Source organism: Calypte anna, chromosome 5A, assembly GCF_003957555.1.
Source record: "Calypte anna isolate BGI_N300 chromosome 5A, bCalAnn1_v1.p, whole genome shotgun sequence".
Classification (NCBI taxonomy): domain Eukaryota; kingdom Metazoa; phylum Chordata; class Aves; order Apodiformes; family Trochilidae; genus Calypte; species Calypte anna.
In genome coordinates, this window is record NC_044251.1 from 20,121,086 (window position 1) to 20,139,408 (window position 18,323).

At 52.2% G+C, this 18,323-nt stretch overlaps 3 protein-coding genes across 5 annotated transcripts in view; 1 reads left to right on the plus strand and 2 right to left on the minus strand.

Annotated features, from left to right (window-relative positions):
- Positions 1-1,021: 1,021 nt before the first annotated feature.
- Positions 1,022-2,472, minus strand: ISCA2 (iron-sulfur cluster assembly 2). 2 transcript variants are annotated; one of them, XM_030452548.1, is made up of 4 exons: positions 2,339-2,472; positions 1,989-2,157; positions 1,749-1,879; positions 1,022-1,564 (listed from the first exon to the last, which is right to left on the minus strand). In XM_030452548.1, the coding sequence occupies exons 1-4, from the start codon at positions 2,395-2,397 to the stop codon at positions 1,390-1,392; spliced, it is 534 nt and encodes a 177-aa protein (XP_030308408.1). In that variant the 5' UTR covers positions 2,398-2,472; the 3' UTR covers positions 1,022-1,389. The 2 variants fall into 2 exon arrangements, with proteins under 2 accessions (XP_030308408.1, XP_030308409.1); XM_030452549.1 differs by having other exon boundaries at positions 1,749-1,864; positions 2,339-2,463.
- A 4,318-nt stretch (positions 2,473-6,790) lies between these two features.
- NPC2 (NPC intracellular cholesterol transporter 2) lies at positions 6,791-8,289 on the plus strand. The gene is made up of 4 exons (XM_008505211.2): positions 6,791-6,948; positions 7,032-7,139; positions 7,360-7,532; positions 8,153-8,289. The coding sequence occupies exons 1-4, from the start codon at positions 6,864-6,866 to the stop codon at positions 8,237-8,239; spliced, it is 453 nt and encodes a 150-aa protein (XP_008503433.2). The 5' UTR covers positions 6,791-6,863; the 3' UTR covers positions 8,240-8,289.
- Positions 8,290-9,512: 1,223 nt separating this feature from the next.
- Positions 9,513-18,323, minus strand: part of LTBP2 (latent transforming growth factor beta binding protein 2) — a 72,454-nt gene continuing 63,643 nt past the window's right edge. For both annotated transcript variants that reach the window (XM_030451587.1, XM_030451586.1), the window contains exons 26-35: positions 17,931-18,056; positions 16,998-17,141; positions 16,532-16,723; positions 16,329-16,409; positions 15,595-15,723; positions 15,240-15,380; positions 14,840-15,007; positions 14,045-14,320; positions 13,668-13,817; positions 9,513-10,412 (exon numbers count right to left, since the gene is read on the minus strand). In XM_030451587.1, coding sequence (XP_030307447.1) covers positions 10,246-10,412; positions 13,668-13,817; positions 14,045-14,320; positions 14,840-15,007; positions 15,240-15,380; positions 15,595-15,723; positions 16,329-16,409; positions 16,532-16,723; positions 16,998-17,141; positions 17,931-18,056 — 1,574 coding nt within the window. In that variant the 3' untranslated portion in view covers positions 9,513-10,245. The remainder of the gene's footprint in view (positions 10,413-13,667; positions 13,818-14,044; positions 14,321-14,839; positions 15,008-15,239; positions 15,381-15,594; positions 15,724-16,328; positions 16,410-16,531; positions 16,724-16,997; positions 17,142-17,930; positions 18,057-18,323) is intronic.

The following is an 18,323-nucleotide window of genomic DNA, read 5'->3' on the forward strand; positions in this document are numbered from 1 at the left end:
GGAGCTCCTGTAACAGGTACAGATGAATCTCGAACTATCTAGCTATCAACTCTGAGCACTAGAAATCAACAGGCAAGCAGATCTGTATGTTTGTGCTGCTAGTTAGATTGAAAAGGCATGCTGGAAGCTTAACAGCAAAAATGCTCGTCGCAGAAAATCTTAAAAAGCTCATGGTTTGCTATAAGCTGCTTCCTTGTGACCAAAGCCATACAGTCCTGCCACACTCACGTGAAAGACTCAAAGTCTTAGACAACTTGATTATGATCAGACAAAACACAAGACAGAGAACAAAAATAGCTTCCCCATTCCTCTTTTCACTCAGAAGCAGGCGAGTAACTTTGATTTAAGGACATCTAGTGGTGGATTTAAAAAAACAGAGAAAACGAGTACTCAAAAGGATCTTCTAGATTTCCCATGATTACAGAAAGGAAAGGGGCTATCTTAATTTTCTCATCAAACCAAGTTAAACAGAGATAAAACAGTGAACTAAGTTACATAAAAGATTTTCAGACAACTATGTCAACAGGACTGGACGATCTTTAAGTATTACTGCAGATCCTCCTCTGCCTATGTCACTTGAAACTCCCTGCTGGCAAGGGAAGGCAGCAGACTCGCTGTGAACCACAAGGGTTTGTATGACCTAGAATTCCTAGTCAGGTTTAACAACAACTTAAAATAGCATTGGGGATGGAGGGCTGTGTATGCCATTTTCAGATATACATAAACTTCCATTTTTTTTAATAAAATAAGTTATTAATTCTTCCTACCTCAATCTTTTACATTCACTTACTTTGAGCAGGTGAAAACTGTCATCCCAGGGACTGACAGAAAAAACACTGTAGGTTCCTGGGACTGAGAAGCCTGCTGGGTAAGAGAAGGGTGAACTGTCTACAAAAGCCCATTCCAAGCTGGGGAGCTGTATGAGACTCTCAGTCCTTTTCAGCTGGAAGACATCAGATAAGCAACGGTAGCCTGAAAGAACCCAGATTCTACCCATGTAGGAATGCATGAGGAATACCAATCAATCTCAAACACTATTTATAAGAGCTTTCAATAAACACACACACACATATATACAGCTATCTCTCAGCAGCTAAGTGGTTCCATATTTAGGACAGGGTAGGCAAGTCAGCACCACCTGGCTGGTGGTTGACAAGGTGCTGAAGATGTTCCTGTGTGTGCCCATGGCTACTTTGTGTTTCCAAAGGGAAGTCCCACAGGTACTGAAGATAGGCACTGCACAGACGCACATACACCTGGAGTCATGTGAAATAGCTGTGTTAAAAGGTAAGGGAGATGAGAGGGAGCAGCTGGGCAAGGAACAAGCAAAATCCCTCTGGAGACTGCAGGAAAGTGTCTGCTGAGAGTGTTCATCCATGGGAAGTCCAGTCAGAATTTGACAGAGAAGGAAGTTCCACATGAGCAACCCTTCTCTGCCTGGGGGTTGCTCACCACCTGGAAGGAGCTGCGAATCAGCTCCTGGCTGAAGTCCACCATGGACCCTTTCACGAAGGCCAGGCTGTCCACATCCACGACCACACGGGCACCATCTTGTTCAAACACCCTGCAAAAAACCAGCATGTTTAACCATTAAATGTGCTGCAGACCCAACACAGAAGCAAAGCCTGAGCACTTCCTTATCTCACAGGCTTCTTTCTTTCAAGATACTATCACATCATGCACACCGTTCATGTTACCTCTGCAAAGAATAGGCATACCCTACCACCACGACACTCTTTTGTCCTTACCTGTCATCAGGATTGATAACTGTGTCCAAGGAAAATTTGTACTGGAATCCAGAACAGCCACCTCCTTCCACCTGCAGCCTGAGAAACTCTGAGCCTTCTGTGATCTCCAGCAGCCTCTGCAAAGAAGAGGCCTGCTGAACAAAATGGTAAAAGCTCAACACCCTCTCTACATGCCCAGGGCAGGCCAGGCAGTTTGGAATCCCTCCCAGGAGTACCCCAGCTGCTTCCCAGGGTCCCTACCTTCACGCAGCTCCCGCTGAGGTAGACCTGTCCCTCGCCGGGGTCGCTCTCCGTCTGGCCCGGCTGGGAGGAGGACGATGCCCACCGCAGCGGGCAGCGAGCCGCAGAGGCAGGACCCGATGGGGGACTCGGCAGCGCTCTTCTTCGGCACAGCGGAGCGGGACACCAGCTGCCGCAGGGAGAGGAGAGGTAAGAGGGAGCCTCAGACGGGATCCGTCGAGGGCAGCAGGCCCACGCGCCCTCCCCCGCGGCTGCCACCCTCTGCCGCAGAGCGGCGACACGCAGGGACACTTTGCCACCCCCCCGACGGGCCAAGGGGCCGAAACGGGCCCGCCGCCGTCGCGCGGTACCTGGTCCGTCCTGCCAGCGCCAGCCTCCACCCGCGCCTCAGCGCCCCCGGCGCCGCCATACTGTCCCCCCGCTCCTCAGCGCCCCGCACGCCACTGCCATTGGCTGTCAGCCGCGCCGCTTCCGGTGAGGGCCGCCATGACGCCCGCCGAGGCGGAAGTGCCAAATCTTCGGCGGTTGCTAGGCAACGCGCTGCCCGCCCCACCGGTCAGGGAGCGGTGGCACCTGCGCCATGCGGGCGGGCCGTGTAGTGTGTATCTGGAGCCAGCCTTCCTCCGAGGGAGTTTTGGACGAAGTTGCCGTTCGTCCCTGGGAGCGTTTGCTTCCACGAGCACCAACCCTCTCAAAGGGGAATAAGCAGCAATAAAGAGTAATAAAATAAATACCGCGGCAGTCGCCAGCGGAGAATGTTTGCCTTGGAATTAGCTGTAAGGGTTGTTTATCCTGAGCAATTACTCAGAGACCCTGAGAGGGATCGAGATGCCGTCGTGGGTGGCAGTTGGGCAAGGAATTCCTTTCAGCTGGGCTGAAGGAAATGTAGGGTTTTCCCTGATACTGGTTTTTCTGCTTTGCTCTCCTTTACCAGGCAGGGCCTCGGCACAGACGCCCATCTGGAGGCAGGATCGATTCCCTTCTGCCCCCCAGCCCCGCCTACAGCCACCCAAGCCAAGGCTTTCTCCGAGGCTCCACATCCTCTTGATGCTCCTAACATGTGACAGCAGTCTGGCCGGTTGCTCACAGAGCCAGCCACAATTAAGAGTCTATATCTCTCCTCCTCATGTTTTTCTGGGGGAGGAATCCTGTTCCTCATCCCGGGCCAGGCTTGTGGAGAGCCAGTCAGTGGGATGGTGGAGGAAAACCAGTCATCCCAGCAGTGAGTTAATGTCGGGGACCTTGGGACCCTGCGGTGGTTGGCTTTCTCACCTTTCCACTCCAAGCAAGGAAACGCTTTTGCAACCACGTGCTTTTGCTGAGCCTGTAAATAAAGACTGGTTTGAGCAGTTTACTTTTGCTTGCTCTTGTGTTAATTAATATCCTAACGAGGTTAGGATAAAGCCAGGAAAGTATCACAGGAGGGCTGGTGTAAGTGCGCACTTGCAATGGTTGATGAATCCACAGTCAGGCATACTGGGACACAATGTTTTTAAAACATGTATTGATGTGTTTCAGCAGTTATTATCAATGTGATGTCCCCAAAACAGATGAATTTGGACAAGAGAGTCAAAAATTCCTGTGAGAAAAAGCAGGGGATCACCGTACATGCTTTCCATATTGCACCAGCTCTCGTGCTCTCTGCTGCAGGGTGTCTAAGACTGATCCCACTGCATTGCCCCACGCTGTGACTGCACTCAACTGCAACACTTTCCAACACTTTCTGGACAATGAATATAGTCCTTCGTCCATTACCCTGCCCCCGAAACCCCCCTAAAAAAACCCCAAAACGCTCTTCTTTTCTGATTGCCCTCATTTTTACCTGTGTTAAGTGTCAGAAGTGTGACAGGTACCTTCAAGGCACTTCAAGATGTTGCTCAGATGTTTACTGCAGACTGAAAGAATGAGAAAAAGGCCGCTAGCCTCACTCAGACTTCATTGTCTATTTGATAATCAGCTATGCTGAGGAATGACTCAGGTTCTGGGGCAACTTTTAACAGCTACGAGAGGTGAGGTGGGTGTAACTAAGGAGAAGAGCTACTTCTTTGCACCTCTTTGTTACCACTGCCTGTTTTTTCCCTCTGTCAGCTATAGGGTAGGGTGGTGTCTTTCTTCCACCCAGAATTAGTCTCATTTTTTTTCCTTCCTAGGCTGTTATCTTGTTTGTCATCTTGTTCTTGATAGCTTGATGTAATACTTTCTTAAGTATTGGTTGTGTTTTGTTTTTCTCTTTTTATTCTGGTCTGTGATGTCTGAGTTTGGAGAGTTCCTTTAGTTCTCCTTAGGCACTCCATATTGAAGAGGTGTGTCTGTGAACTGAATTCATGAGACATTGTGCTCAGTTTTCCTTCTCAATGGGTGTCCTTAAATCATCTTGTTTCTGTTTTGGTGGAAAACAGCTTGTTTCAGCAATTCAGAAACTGATGATAATAAAACCTCTGGCATGGCCTTGAATGCAAAAGCAGCTTGTGACACATTTCAGTGTGAATTCTGATGATCTGTAGCAAAAGGAGCATGTTCTGGCTGAAAGAACAGTAAAATTTAGTTTCTGTATGTGGATTTTCCTGACAACCTGGCTTCAATATTCAGTGCCTTCAAGCACATCTGTTAACCAAGCACAAGTGTAATGCTGTTAGTGGGGTTTGGATTCACTGAGTGTAGCTAGCTCATACAATCAAGCCATACACTTCTTCCTTGTGTAACAGAGTTGGATGGATTACAGAAATGAAGAAACTGAATATCAGTCTTTCTGGGAAGAATTTATCTGTTGGCTTTCTTTACCTTTTCTTCCTGATGTTTCAGGAAGAACTTAACACAAGGTCCCTGTGATGTCAGTGACATATGAGGACTTCTGCCCACCTGTCTGTCTGCAAAATAATGGGACGAGCCTGAAGCTACATTGACTATTTCTATGGTATTTCAGTGAAATACTGCTGCTTCAAGGTGACCTGGAGGCCCACATCTTGTATCAGGTGTTGAAAGGGGCATTTGTCTAAAAACAAGGTCTGTCAGGCTGATAATGGTTATGTTGCCCTGAAGAATTTAAGCTTTATTGCAAAACTGGCATGATGGAAATGTGTGATACCAGCTAAAAACCTTGGGCAGAAGATTTCTGCTTCTTTCTTGTGTAAAGGCCTTGGCTGTAGTTTTACAAACTTAGGCTTATTAGGCTTTTTATTAATCCAGTTCTGGCTGGGGTGTGTTAATTCTGATCCTAGATTCAACGATTTTTAGTTCAAAGCCTTTGAAACGTGTAGCCTTGCATGTATGTAGTTGCTGCTACTCCACAGAAGTGTCTGCAAAGCAAAGGCATGTGGAGAGCTGTTTCAGAGGGAAGCATCTTGATTTAATGCACTGTGGAATTTGCTCACAAGAATGACACTGCTTATCCTGTGAATGTGTGACATCAATTTATGGTGTTGCTCTACCCTGACCACAATTCTGTTCCCAGCAGTCAGATAGGAAGCTTTGCTTGTCATCTGTAAGACTTAAAAGATGGGGAGAAAGAAAACCTTTCTGTGGGCAGATGTTTCCACATGCAAGGAAAAGACTTTATGTGGACCCGTTATGAAGAGTGCTAGGTGGACTGAAATATATATCTTAGAGTCAGCAACGTGGGGTTTTTTTGGTTGGTTTTGGTTTGTTTTCTGCTTTATGGGGCTGCTGCAAACTGGTCTGCTTGCTTGAGGCCTCTGCAAAATGCATGCTTACTCAGGATCTTTAAAATATAATAAAACCCCCACTCTCTTTTCTGAAGGAAGGGATAATTTTTTTTTTTTTCTGAAGAGCTAAAGTACTCAGCAGACAGCTGCACAAAAGCAGGTCCAGCTCAGTCCTGCTAACACCTCTGGGGTTTCTGGTGTGGCAGCCCTTGTGGAAGGCCTGAGCCAAGTGTGGGGGTTTTGGCTCTGCGTCACTTGGCAGCACAGTCGGCAGAACCGTACTGGGACAGAGGTCTGACGGGGAGAAGCTGTGTCAGCTCTGCCGCATTCCTACCAAATCAGAGCTCATGTGCCTTCATCTACACCATGTTCCTGCTGTGACCCTGTCAAGCTTAGCACTTGCTACCATGTGAAATTGGTGAAAAGTTGCTAACTTTAGCTTGGGTCAAATGCTTACTGAAGAGACTTACACATCCTCTGATTTGTCTCAGCACCCATAGCACAAAGCTGGGAGCCTCCAGTGCTTCACCCGACTGACTTTTGAATGTATTGGAAGGCAGCAACCACAGTGGTTACTTGGGAGATGTAACTCCTAGCGCTCCGGTTATACAGCTTTCAACATATGCACCAGCACGTACACATTTAGTGATGAGTAAGGCCACGGGCCTGCCTGCCGCGCTAGCTTTTTTATTTTAATTTTTCCCCTCCCTTTCAGCAGAGGCACCGGAAGAGATGTTCCCAGCCCATGGCACCGGCTGTGCATGCCCGTGTCCTCGGGCTGGTGCCCGTTTGCACCGAAGGCACCCGCGCTGCCCGGGGAGGGGTTCTCCTGTACCAGCGCCCCTGTGTGTGTGGGTGGGAGGGATGTGTGTATGGGTGTCTGTCTGTCTGTCTGTGCGAACGCTGTGCTTTCACCGCAGACCTCCCCCCCTGCCCCTTTTCCGCTGTCCTCTCCGCCCTGTCCCGAAGGAATCCCGGCGGTACAATCCGCTGCCCTTTCCCTTCCCGCACGGCCTGATGAGGTCAGGCCCAAAGCCTGGGGGCACCAGGCAGCGCGGTGCCTCCTCAGGGCCCCCCCTGCGGAGCTCCCGGCCCTGCCCCAGGGCGGGGCCCCTCTCAGCTGACCCGGGCGGGGCCACCGCGTTCATGTGACACCACGGGGGAGCCACCGGTGGCTGTGTTGCTGTTCCGCGGCTCCTGGTTCGCTGCCGCCATGGTGCCATCCCCGCTCGTTCTGCTGCTGGTCCTGGGCGCCGCCGCCACCGCTCTGGCCGAACCCCTCCGCTTCGTCGACTGCGGTGAGTGGTTCGGGGAGGCGGGGGGAATGCGGAGCGGGGTTAGCAGGCAGAAACGGCCCGGTAAGCCCGGCTCTTCCTTGCAGGTTCCATAGACGGCAGAATCCAGGAGGTGAATGTGAGCCCCTGCCCCACGCAGCCCTGCCAGCTCGTTAAGGGGACATCCTACAGCATCAACGTCACCTTCGCCAGCAGTAAGCATCGCTTCCCCAGCTGAGGTGCCGGGGCTGGGCAGGGGGAGGTGATTGCTGCTGTCGGGCTGCGCCGAGAGTGGGAAAGGGTGGTTGGAGGGCTCTGTGTGGGACGAGGTAGTCAGAGAGGAAGAACGTTGCTTAGTTGTGTTCTCCCAGACTCTAGGCTATGTCAGGAGGGGATGTAAGATAGAAACTGCTCACGCTTCTCCATGTTCTGCAGAGATCGAGAGTCAGGGCAGCAAAGCGAGGGTGTACGGTGAGATGCTGCACGTGGACATACCATTTCCCATCCCTGAGCCTGATGGATGCAAGTCCGGGATCCAGTGCCCCATTCAGAAGGGCCATTCCTACAGCTACCTGAACAAGCTACCTGTGAAGAGCGAGTACCCCAGTGTAAGTAAGCGAGCAGTTGATCTGCTTCTCAGAGCTACTGTCCTTCCTGAGACAGTCCCATCAGCCTTTGAGGAAAGGAACACCATGTCCTGTGTTGGCGAGGAAGAGCATAGAAGACTGCTCAGCAGACTGCCTAGTGGCACTTCTGCTGTATGAACTCTGTCCCAAGTTTCCACTTTGGGACAGACCCAGCAGAGGCAGCTGCCTGGCTTTAATGGCCAAGAAGTGGCTCCACCTGCCCAAGTAGATGTGCACTCTGTACTATACTGCAGTGTAGACTGCAGAGCCTAATGCTCCTAAACCGGGGCTGCTTAGCTCCAGGGTACAGTTCAGCTGGTAGAACACTGGGTGTTTCCACTCTGCTTACTCAGAGTGGGGATCCAAGTGCAGTGTGTGGAGATATTCTGTGCCACACAGCAGAACTTTCCATCCATGTAAAATGTTCCAGGAGCCATCGTATGACTGTGCCCTGTATACTGCAGTGGGGGCAATGCCCCTGCTCAGTCCACTTTGCAGCTACCAGGACCCATTTGCTCCACACAAGTAACATCAACCCCCCACCTGTTTTTGCCGTGCAGTTTCCTGAAAATTTTCATTTTCCACTGCTCTTTCTCTTTCAGATTAAACTAGTTGTGAAGTGGGAGTTGGTGGATGACCAGGACCAGATGTTGTTCTGCTGGAAGATACCAGTTCAGATCACCAGCTGAGGAGCCCTGCTATTATTAGGGCTTAAGGAGGAGAAAAACAGGAGACAACACAGGCCAAATTCTTTTATATAATAAACATTTCTTACTGCTTCCCTCAGAGCTCTGCAGTCTCTGAGTAGCCAGTACTGCGTTCCTGCAGAGTCAGCTGTAGGCAGTGGGCTTTTACCCCATTTAGAGCCCCTGAGGTTTTCTCACAGTACTTCAGGGGGGAGCAGTATCTACTGCAGGAGTGGCTGAGCACCATCCTTCAGCCCCTGAAAATGAAGCTGTCTGGCCTCAAAAAGGAATTTCTCTGTGATGAACCTGGCTAGTGTCTGAGCTGCTACCTGATAACCCTTTAGTGCCTCTTCAGGAATGCTGGCTGCATCCACCCTCCTGTGCTTCTCCTGCTCCACTGCAACCGGGATGCCTCTGGAACCCGTGTTTGCCAACCATGGAGCTGAAGAAGAGGGAAAAGTTGTTTCGTGGATGCAAAGCCAAATGGTGTTCAAAGTCTCTGCAGGGATGATTCTTTCTCTAACTGATATTTTGCACTACTGCTAACTTGGAGCTGCTGGGAGCTCCTGAACCTCTTTTTATAACTTTCCTTTTAATAAAGTCTAGATAAAATCTGCTTGTGTTGTCTTCTGTGAGTGGAGAGGAGCAAGAAGCAAAGCAGAGTGGCTGGGCATCTTCTAATTGGGGTTGGGCTGGTCTCATTTTTTAGCTGAAGGCATGGACAGAGGTGGTATGCTGGCCTGAGCATGGGTGCACTGCTTCTGGCTTCCAAATTGTCCAGCTGGCAACGTCTGCTTGTGTTCCTGCCTTGCTGGTCCTGTGGTGTGCAAAGGCTCCCTGAGGAAATGGTGGTGCGGAATACGGTCTTGCATGCTGCAGCATTGGTAAAGACCTTTATAGTGAGGGCTTGGGCAGGAAAAGTAGCTCCTAGACCAGCCCAAGGGTACATGCCAACTGCAGAAACCTACACTCATACTTAAACTGCAGCCCCCACTTATGAACAAGGCAGGGTGTGAACAGCCAAGATTGGTCTGTTGTCTGTGGGAGCTGGAGCTGGCTCCTGTGGCTGGCACTGGGCTGGGGAGAAAAGCAAGTATTTGGCCTGTCAAGGGTCTTTGCTCTGGCTCAGGAGCAGGAGGAGGCAGGGTGCCAGTGTGAGAAGGGTGATAATTTGCTTAAGAGAGAGGGGTGGCCTTGCCAGGTTAGACCCATAGGGAGGATGTGGCTCTGGTACTGTTGGCAGAGGCAAGGCAGACACAACTCTGACCAGCCCCAGTGTCTTGAGCCACAGGGGCCCCAAAATATATGTTTTATTTAACAACATGAGAAAAGTATCCATCAGATTTGGTTAAAAAAAAAAAAAGTCACCAACAACTTTACAGATAGAAAGCTGGACCTGCCTCGTGTCACCCCACACAGCCAGCATGGGGCACTGAGGCAAAGTGCGGGACTAAAGGATTTGCCTGGGCTGGCTGCAGAGAGCTGGCCCTGGGGCCCCTCTGGCCTCTCCACTGAACCCTAAGGTTTGGCAGTGGCTTTAGAAAGCTGGAGCTGACATTCCATCAAAGCTCTGGCCTGAGGGCTTCATGAGGAGCAGGGCCAGCACCTGCAGCTTGGGTGAGGCTTGTTGCTAGGTCAGTGCAGCAGTGGTGGGGAGATGAACCCCCTTTCTCAGCTGGGCGAGGGGGAAAGGCTGGGGCTGCATGGCAGGGGAAGGCTTCCTGTGAGCCTCCATGGTGCAGGGAGCTGCGACGGGTGTTGCGGGTCAGGGCGGGCTCTGCAGCGGCAGAAGCGGGGGCTGGCAGGGTGGAGGGGGATGCAGAGGCTGGGAACTCAGCCCTGTCCTGGAGAGAGGGGTGGCGGGGAAGTTGTGCGCTTCGAAGGGGAAGGAGTGAAGAGCCTCAAAGCACCCGCAGCCCCAGGGGGCTTTTCTCCGTGCTCCCAGGGAGAGTCCCAGGTGCCACAGTTGCATGCCAGAGGGGAGCACCCTCATCCCTGCTCCCCAAGGGCTACGCTGCTGCTGGGCTCTGGGCTATCTGGGGCACGCAGTGGTGGGGCTGGGCTAGGGCTACATAGCCCGGGGAGCAGCGGCAGCGGTAGGAGCCCTCCGTGTTCTCACAGGTGCCACCCTGGCACAGGGGCTCAGGGCTGCCCACCTCCTCACACTCGTTGATGTCTGCAAGGAGAAGAACAAGGGTGAGCCAGTGCCACAGTCAGCAGTCCCAGCTAACATTTCTTTGTGCCCCTGCCACCCCCTGAGCTGTCCCCGACAGGTGCCCCATGCCCCCCCCACAGCACCTCCAGGATGCCCACCATGACCCTTACACAACCCTTGGGACATCCATATAGCCTTCTCAGTCCCCACAGGTAACATCCCCAACATTTGGCATCTTCCAGCACAGGAGGCAGCCCCTGCAGCAATGCACAGCAGATACAGGCCCCTCCATGCTCTGCAGCTGGTGGCACCCTGAGTTAGCAGCTTTCTGATAGTAAGTTGTGCTAGCATAAAATCTGGGAGAAAGGCTGCCTCCAGCCTTGGAAAATGCCCTTTCCTGATCTGACAAGGCCAAGGAAGCAGATGATGGTGGCCATGAGAGGCCAACTATCACCTCCAGGACCAGAACACAGAGGAACCTCATGCTGCATAAACAACAGCTTGTTTTATTAACCTGCAAACCATGTCAAAGGGCTCACTCGCCTGGCTTGCCTTTCGGCTAGAGTGTGTTCACAATGTCTACAGTGGCTGTGCTGCTGTGATGGGCCTGCCCCGCTAAATGAACTATCCTGGACACCCTGCCTGGGTGCCACCACCAGCTTGTGGTGGGACCACCATCTGGGCAGAGCATCCCTGTGCACCTTAGAGCCCTCTTTTTGTACCCACGGGACCTACAGAGCCCAAATCCTCACCTGCCAAGAACTATCAATGCCACTGTTACCCCCTGCAGATTGGCAGGGAGGGTGAGTGGGGAGCAGCTGATGAGTTCAGCCAGCCACCCAGGACAGAGAAAGTCCCAGCAGTGTCTGAGGGACCTGGGGAGACCTGAAGAGCTCTACCACCCTGGGGACCTCAGGCTCTCTGTAGTACAGGTGGAGGGGGCCACCTGGCAAAGAAAGGGAAGTGTGACCCCAAGAGGGAATGTGAAAGCAAAACCCGCAGTTGTAGTGGAAGAAGCACAGCAGTCACAAGAAGAAAAAGGAAGAGAGGGAAATGTTGAGAAGAGGGAGATTGAGGAACAAGGCAGCAGTTGCACACAGCCAAAGCAATGGTTGAACAAGTGCTGTGGACTTAGGCTAAACCTCAGGACCAGAACATCACCATGGGCAGGATGGGCTTGCTCAGAAGCTGAAGATGATTTAAGGCAGCACATCAAAGGAGATGAGCTCTGCAGCCTGGGAAGCAGGGGGAGGCAGCCTTGCTGGGGGGCTGTGGAGAAAGGTAAAAGGGGGGAAGAGAGCAGACTAGGCTGGTTGTGGACCACCAAATTGAGAGGTAAAGTAAAAGAAGGCTACTTTAGGGCAGAGGCACACAAAACTCAGAAGCAGTAGAGCCCCACTAGTAGTGCAGATGAAGCTCTGGGGCCTTCCCCACTCAGTTAGTAGTGGGGGCAGGAAGCCCATCCTGTGAGGGGAGGGCAAGCTAACCCCATAAGGAGGCAAGAGGGGGGAAGCACTGCAGCTGCAAGTCTTAAGACCTGTAGTCAGCAAGGTAGAAACAGGGGGATGACTAAGCACCATGCAGGAGAAGTGAAGGAGAAAAAACCAAGACAGGCTGCAGTTTAAAATGAGTGCTAGTTAAGCCAGGGCACAAAAGGCAACAAGCAAAGGCTCCATAAATGTGTTAGCAGGAAACAATGGGGAATGTCAGTCTGGTCCTTATCAGAGGAGGAAACAAAAGCCAGACAAGCTGGCTGGAACAGCTAAATTTGGGTTTGTTTCAGCCATCGTAAAAATGCTCACGGTGACCAGATAGGGTGCAGACCATGTTTGAAGTATTTAAACAAGGGTGCAAGAGCATGGGCAGGGAGAGGCCATACTGTGGTGGAGAGGTTTTACTATCAGATAGATAAAGCAGTTACATCCATATTACTAAAAGCTTGTGGCAACTCTGCACATGCTTAATGCTCCTGGAGCAACTGAAAAGCTGGCAGGTTTCTCTGAGATGAAGGAAAAAGGAGGTCTCAGAGACTCAAGGAAGGGTAAATCTGGTAAGTATCTTCAGAAACAGAGAAGGGAGAATCCAGCATTACACAGACTGCTCACCACCATGCCCTTAAGCAGACCAGGTTTGTGAGTGATTATGTCATAACCCTCCAAAGGATAGCAGGGTCATTAAATAGCTGGTGCAGATCTGTTAAAGCCTGATTACGTTAAGCCAGTCTGGTTCCCTTCACTGACCTGATAACTGGTATGTCAGATAAGAGAGAAGTGGTGGATACGATGTGCCTTGGCCATGGTGAGAATTTCAACACACTCTCACATGACATGCTCAAGTGGACTGAGAAAACACGGTCTGGATGCAACTGCAACAATTGCACAACAGGCTGCAAAGCTGCACTCCAAGATAATTAGCAATACCTGGCTGTTAGAATAAAAGACATTTAAAATGTAGCCTGAAGGGCCCTGTCCTGACCCCTACTCCATTCAATGTGTCATTAAGGTGGATGAAGGAAAAATCCCCATGAGTATGAAACATATGTGTGTGATGCCAGCAGTTGGGGTTCAGATCAAAAGCAGAGAAGTGGTTCAGAATCAACCAGAGAAAGTTCATTAGAGGCAAGTGCAAAGCACTTCAGCCAAGGAAAGGGAATCAAGAGTGCACAAATGCAAAAGGAAGAGTAACAGTTCAGGTGGTCATCCTGCCCAGCAGCATCTGGGGAGGTGGAGACCACATGTTTTGTATGAAGAAGCTGCACAGTTATATTGCCCAATAAGGGTGCTGGGAGCCAGAGTAAGTGTTGTGCCTAAAGGAAAAAGGTCTTCACCAACTCCACTGGGTGTCCAGAGTCTCTCAGCTGACTTGAGGAGCTACACTTTGAAAAGGATGGAGATATGGGGGCATAGGGATGTAAAGGAAATGGAGAGAAGTTTGAGAGACTGTGTCTCAAAGGGCAAAGAGTGAAAGGGCAGTGGTGGACATAGAGGACAGCAAGCAGGGACAGAGTAAGAGTAGCTGGTGATGTACAAGAATCTTATGCGAAGAAGGAAGTGATCAGCGGCTCCGTGCGATGGCCTGAGGTGCCCTGATGGACCTGCCATCAGTAGGTGGCCTGCCGAACCTCCAGGTCGGTTCTCCCAGCTGTGCGGAACGGAAGCAGCCGGAAGAGCGGGGACTACTCCAGCAGCTGTGCCAGGCAGCACCGCCAGAGAGCGGCAGCCTCCAAGGGATGCCGGGGCTCGGCTGTAGCACGGGGTGGCCCTGGCTGCCACTCACCCACGCAGGCCATGTGGGTCATGTCCAGCTGGAAGCCATCAAAGCAGTCACAGGTGTAACCCTCCCGGACGCGTACGCAGCGCCCGTTCTCGCAGCCATTGAGGATCCCGCACTCCTCAGCCTGCAGCCCCTCGAAGCCCTCGTAGAGGCCTGGAAGGTGGCAAGACAGTGTCAGGGGAGGGTGACCCTCAGCCCAGCCACCAAGGGGATGTCGGGCACAAGGCAAGATGGTGCTGGTGGAGCCAGGACCAACTCAGAGCAGCCAGAAGCAGACCTTACTGCAAACCTGGAGCATCCTGGCTGAAGTGGGACCCGCCAAACAGTCCCCATGGACACAGGCTGGGTGGGAAGGCACCTCTGTACCTCCCGGTACTCACCAGTTTGGCTGGGAAGGTAGCGGGGTGGGGACCACCCTGGGCCATGGTGCAGAGGGCTACCACGAAACTCGCTGTTGTGTTCCCTCCGTGGGAAACCAGCATCAGGGTTTCCATACTCAGACTCCAGGTAGTTGTAGTAGGGGCCCATATCTGGGTGGGGAAGGCCATAGTGGGGGTCTTCCAAGCCTGGTGCATACTCATACCTAGGTCTTTCTCGGAGCTCAGACCCTCTCTCACTGTCTTCACTGGCTCCATTACACAGGAAAGCAAAATCAGCTGGAAGTGGTGAGAGAAAAGGAAGGGTCAGTGCAGCCTGGCTCAAGAGAAGTAGTTCTGCTACAGCCAGAGAGTGCATCCACACTGAGCCAGCTGAGCCTGGCCTGTGTTCAATGGTCTCCAAAGCCACACCTCTGCAATTTGCTGATGCACTCCATCTTTGAGAAAAACAGCATTTGTTCAGAGCCAGTGAATCCTGGGAGTGAGAATCCCAGTTTCCAGTGTACTCCTATCCCAGTCTGCCACTGATTCACCTATCCTAAACTAAGGAGGAGCACAGGATGCACAGAGGAACTCTCTTCTCAGAGACTGGATTCATTCCAGACCAGTTTCAGGTACATCGTACCCACTGGTGCAGAAATGGGGGGGTTCACCCACTCCTTGGTCTGGCTTCGGCAATGCAGACAAGAGGAGCCCTCGCTGCAGCCATCTGTGGCCAGCTCTGCCTAGCATGAAAGGCAGCAGCCCAGACTGTCCCCACCTCTGACAGGAGATGCTCAGCCATGCCACCTTTCTCACCGGAGGACCTGTGTGGACAGAGTGCACAGTTCTGTCCCCAGGCTTCACCAAGCCGGCAGCAGCACTCAGTGTATGTGGTCTGCTCGCCATGCAGCAGGTCTTGGCAGATGTAGTCAGCGACGGTCTGCCAGCAGACATCCAGGTGGATTTCATATTCCTCCGAGGCATCTGTGGGTGCCACAAGCAAAGGATGCCATAAAAATCATCCAGAAGAGTGCCACCCCCTTGTCCTGAGACAAATTACTATGTGTCCCAGCTTCCCCGTCTGCCCTAGCTGCACACTGGCAGTGCCACTCTCAGCCTGGCACGGAGACTCCACCAGCTGGACCCTCCCAGGAGACCCAGCTGTGGGGCAGGTTGTTCAGGGTAACGGTGTGCTGTAGCAGGGGCTAGGGCTCACCTGCTCTGATGGAGAGGTTCACACATCGGTTGCCGGTGGCATCCAGCACGAGAGGGAGGCTGCAGAAGCAGTGGTAGGAGCCTTCCGTGTTCAGACACTCGCCATTGATGCAGTACACTTCGTTCTGACACTCGTCCTGGTCTGCCCAAGCACAAGGACAGAGCAATGTTTTAGGCTTGTAGATATGGGCACTGACCTTTTCCCTGACACCTCCTCTTTTGTTACCCAGGAGGATTCCAGGTTCAGCCAGAGCTGACCCTACAGCGTGGGCATCCAGGACAATTCTGGGTGCAGCAGCACAGCTGTGCCTCTGCATGTGGTGGGGCTCCCCCACTGCTTTTTGAGGCCATCTTACCAACACACTCAAGCTTGCTGGGGTCATAGAAGTAGCCTGTGCGGCAGAAGCACTTGTAACCCGGCACCGTGTTCAAACACTGTCCGTTGCGGCAGAACTCAGAACCAAATATCTCACACTCATCCATGTCTGTGAGAAGAATGGAGGGAGGGAGAGAGAATTTCAGGAAGCAGAGCCATGGAAGCAGAGTGGGTTGTGTGCTTTGCCCACAACAAGCCAGCATAGCACCTTGGTGTGGATCACCAGTAAGTTCTCAAGTGAGCCTCCCAACCCTCCCAATGGCCACATGTTTGGGAGCAGGTGGGGAAGCACCCACAGGCAGAGCAGGAGGAGGAATGATGTGGAACGGGATACTTTCACACATATGAAATTCATGTGTGTCTCTAGAAGGTCGAGAACACAACACCCTGGGGGTGAAGTGCCAAAGACTGAGCCAGCTGGCCACTGGGAGATCTATCCAGTAACTGAAGGGGTTGTGTCTTACTGGCCAACATCCCTGGTTCAAAATGGACATGGGAGGTTTGCACTGAGTCACTGCCAGCAGTGAGGTAGGACTGCCAGAATACTGGCAGATACTGGCAAATCTATGATTTCTCTGGATTAAGGAAAGCAGCAGCGTGATGTTAGATACAGAGCCTCAGGGAGACACTTCTGTGGATGCATCTCTATGCAGGGCTTTACACAAAGCCTTCTCTCTTCCCCCTGGTAGAAATGGGAGAAAATGATGCTAATACCTGTGAAAGAGACTTTTCCTGAGTGCAGATCTTCCTGGGGAATATAGCCCTTCCCAAGAGGGCATATCTCTTGGTACTCCACTGGCCAAGAGGTGGATGCCAAGGACAGATGGAAACAAAAGAAATCACATGTTAGTGCAACCAAGGTGGAGCTGGTAGGAAGAGCACTAGCCTCATCTGGTGTAGTGGGGCCATAGTCCTACCTGTGCCCTGGATGGGACAGGGGTAAGTCTCACAGTTGTCACCCCAGGCTGCCCCCACAGTGCAGCAGCATTCCTCCTTGGTGATGTTCTTGGCCAGGACACTGTCACACAGGCGAACATCGCTGATGTGGTAGTAGCACTGCTTGCGCTCTGCGCTGTCAGAGAGGTGGGCTGTGTGTACCTCGGGGCCCACTGGAAGACAGCGGAACAGGGACGGGATGGGGTCCTTGGAAACCCAACACAGCATCCCAAACCTAGGATTTTCCAGAGCACACCCATCACCAGCATTATGGCTGTCCCAGTTTCTGACTTTCAGCTTCCTTGGCTCTCCCCAGATGAAAATTTGCCCACACCTGCATAGGCTTGTGCAGCCCTGGCCACCCCTCAGCTTTCTCTCACCCCAGCCAGGACTACCTCACTCCTGCTTTAGCTGTCACTCATGCTTCTGCCCAAGCTGACTACTCACCCATGGCTGCTCGGGGCAGGCACTGCCCTGTCTGTGTGTCATACTCTTCGTGGTCACTGGGACAGAGGCAGAGGAAGGATCCCTCCACATTCTCACAGAGCGCAGTCCCGCACACAGCAACCATCAGCTCACATTCATTCACATCTGCAAAGAAAGGGCAGCAGTGGCAGCTGGAGACCTGCCTCTGTGTGGGCAGCCTGCACATGGCCTGCAGCAAGGAGCCACCCCTCAGCAGGGAGATGGAAGCTACCAGGGACCAGATGAGAGCCCTGTTCACACTGAGACTCAACAAAAGTCTGGCAAGAGCTTCCTATCCTGCTCTCAGTGGGTTCAAGGATCCTTAATCCAGTTTGCAATGAGTCACTGGATCTCAGGATCATCCAGATTTGAAGGGTCAATTGGAAGTCTCTGGTCCAGCCCACTGCTCAGAGCAGGGTGAGTTACGGGATACCACCAGGCTGCTCAGGGGTTTGTCTTGTTTGTTTTTTAAAACCTTCATGGATGGTGACTGCACAGCCATCCTGGACATCTGTTCCATCACCTGCCAGTATTCATGGTGAAAACATTTTTCTTTATATTACACCCTGACTGTTCTCTCAATGTACTCACAAAGTATCTCTCTAGCACCCTCAGTGCCTCCAGACCCCAAGCACCTCTTTTGCATCTGCACAGAGAAGGGCTCCTTGTTCACTGGGAGCCAAAAGCTTTTTCATAGACCCCTGCTCTTTGCAGGCCCAGAGATCTGAGGTGCTAAGGGAAGGGTTTTCTGCCTCCATGAGCTTCGCTGTTCATGTCTGGGATTCTCCATGCACAGAGGCAGTCCCTGTCCCTGTCCCTGCCTCAGGAGATGCAGATGTTACGCAGATGCGACACCAGCCTGGCATCTGCCGATGTCTCTCCCTCACCAAGTGGCAGTGATGGTGGGACACTCACCAACGCAGTAGTGCCCTGAGGGTGAGCTCTCATAGCCACGGTCACAGAGGCAGCGGAAGGAGCCATCTGAGTTCTCGCAGAAGCCGTGGCTCCCACACAGCGTCTCGTTGGCACACTCATCTATATCTGCAGCAGAGAGGAGAGCATGAATTGCCCCAGGCCCAATCTCTCCCAATGGATCCTCCCTGCCCAGACTGTTCTTTGGCCCCAAGCCCTGGGTATGGGGCAGGCATTCCCTTGATGTGAGGGTCTGGGCCTGGCTGACCCACTCCCTCCCCTCTCTAAGTGTGTGTGTTAAGAAAAGCTTCCTGCATCATCCAGAGCTGCAGACAGGCTATGTGGATACAGTGACAGGAGGAGGATGGGAATGGGAAGTGGATGGGAAGAGTGGGA

Bases quoted from the DNA above. Each gene is read 5' to 3' on its own strand.
- ISCA2 (XM_030452548.1), bottom strand. From the start codon at position 2,397: ATGGCGGCGCCGGGGGCGCTGAGGCGCGGGTGGAGGCTGGCGCTGGCA. The intron at 1,880-1,988 runs GTAGGGACCCTG...TTTGTTCAGCAG, and splicing joins TCAGCGGGAGCTGCGTGAAG to GCCTCTTCTTTGCAGAGGCT. The intron at 1,565-1,748 runs GTAAGGACAAAA...GGTTTTTTGCAG, and splicing joins GTTATCAATCCTGATGACAG to GGTGTTTGAACAAGATGGTG.
- NPC2 (XM_008505211.2), top strand. From the start codon at position 6,864: ATGGTGCCATCCCCGCTCGTTCTGCTGCTGGTCCTGGGCGCCGCCGCC. The intron at 6,949-7,031 runs GTGAGTGGTTCG...TCTTCCTTGCAG, and splicing joins CCTCCGCTTCGTCGACTGCG to GTTCCATAGACGGCAGAATC. The intron at 7,533-8,152 runs GTAAGTAAGCGA...TTTCTCTTTCAG, and splicing joins TGAAGAGCGAGTACCCCAGT to ATTAAACTAGTTGTGAAGTG.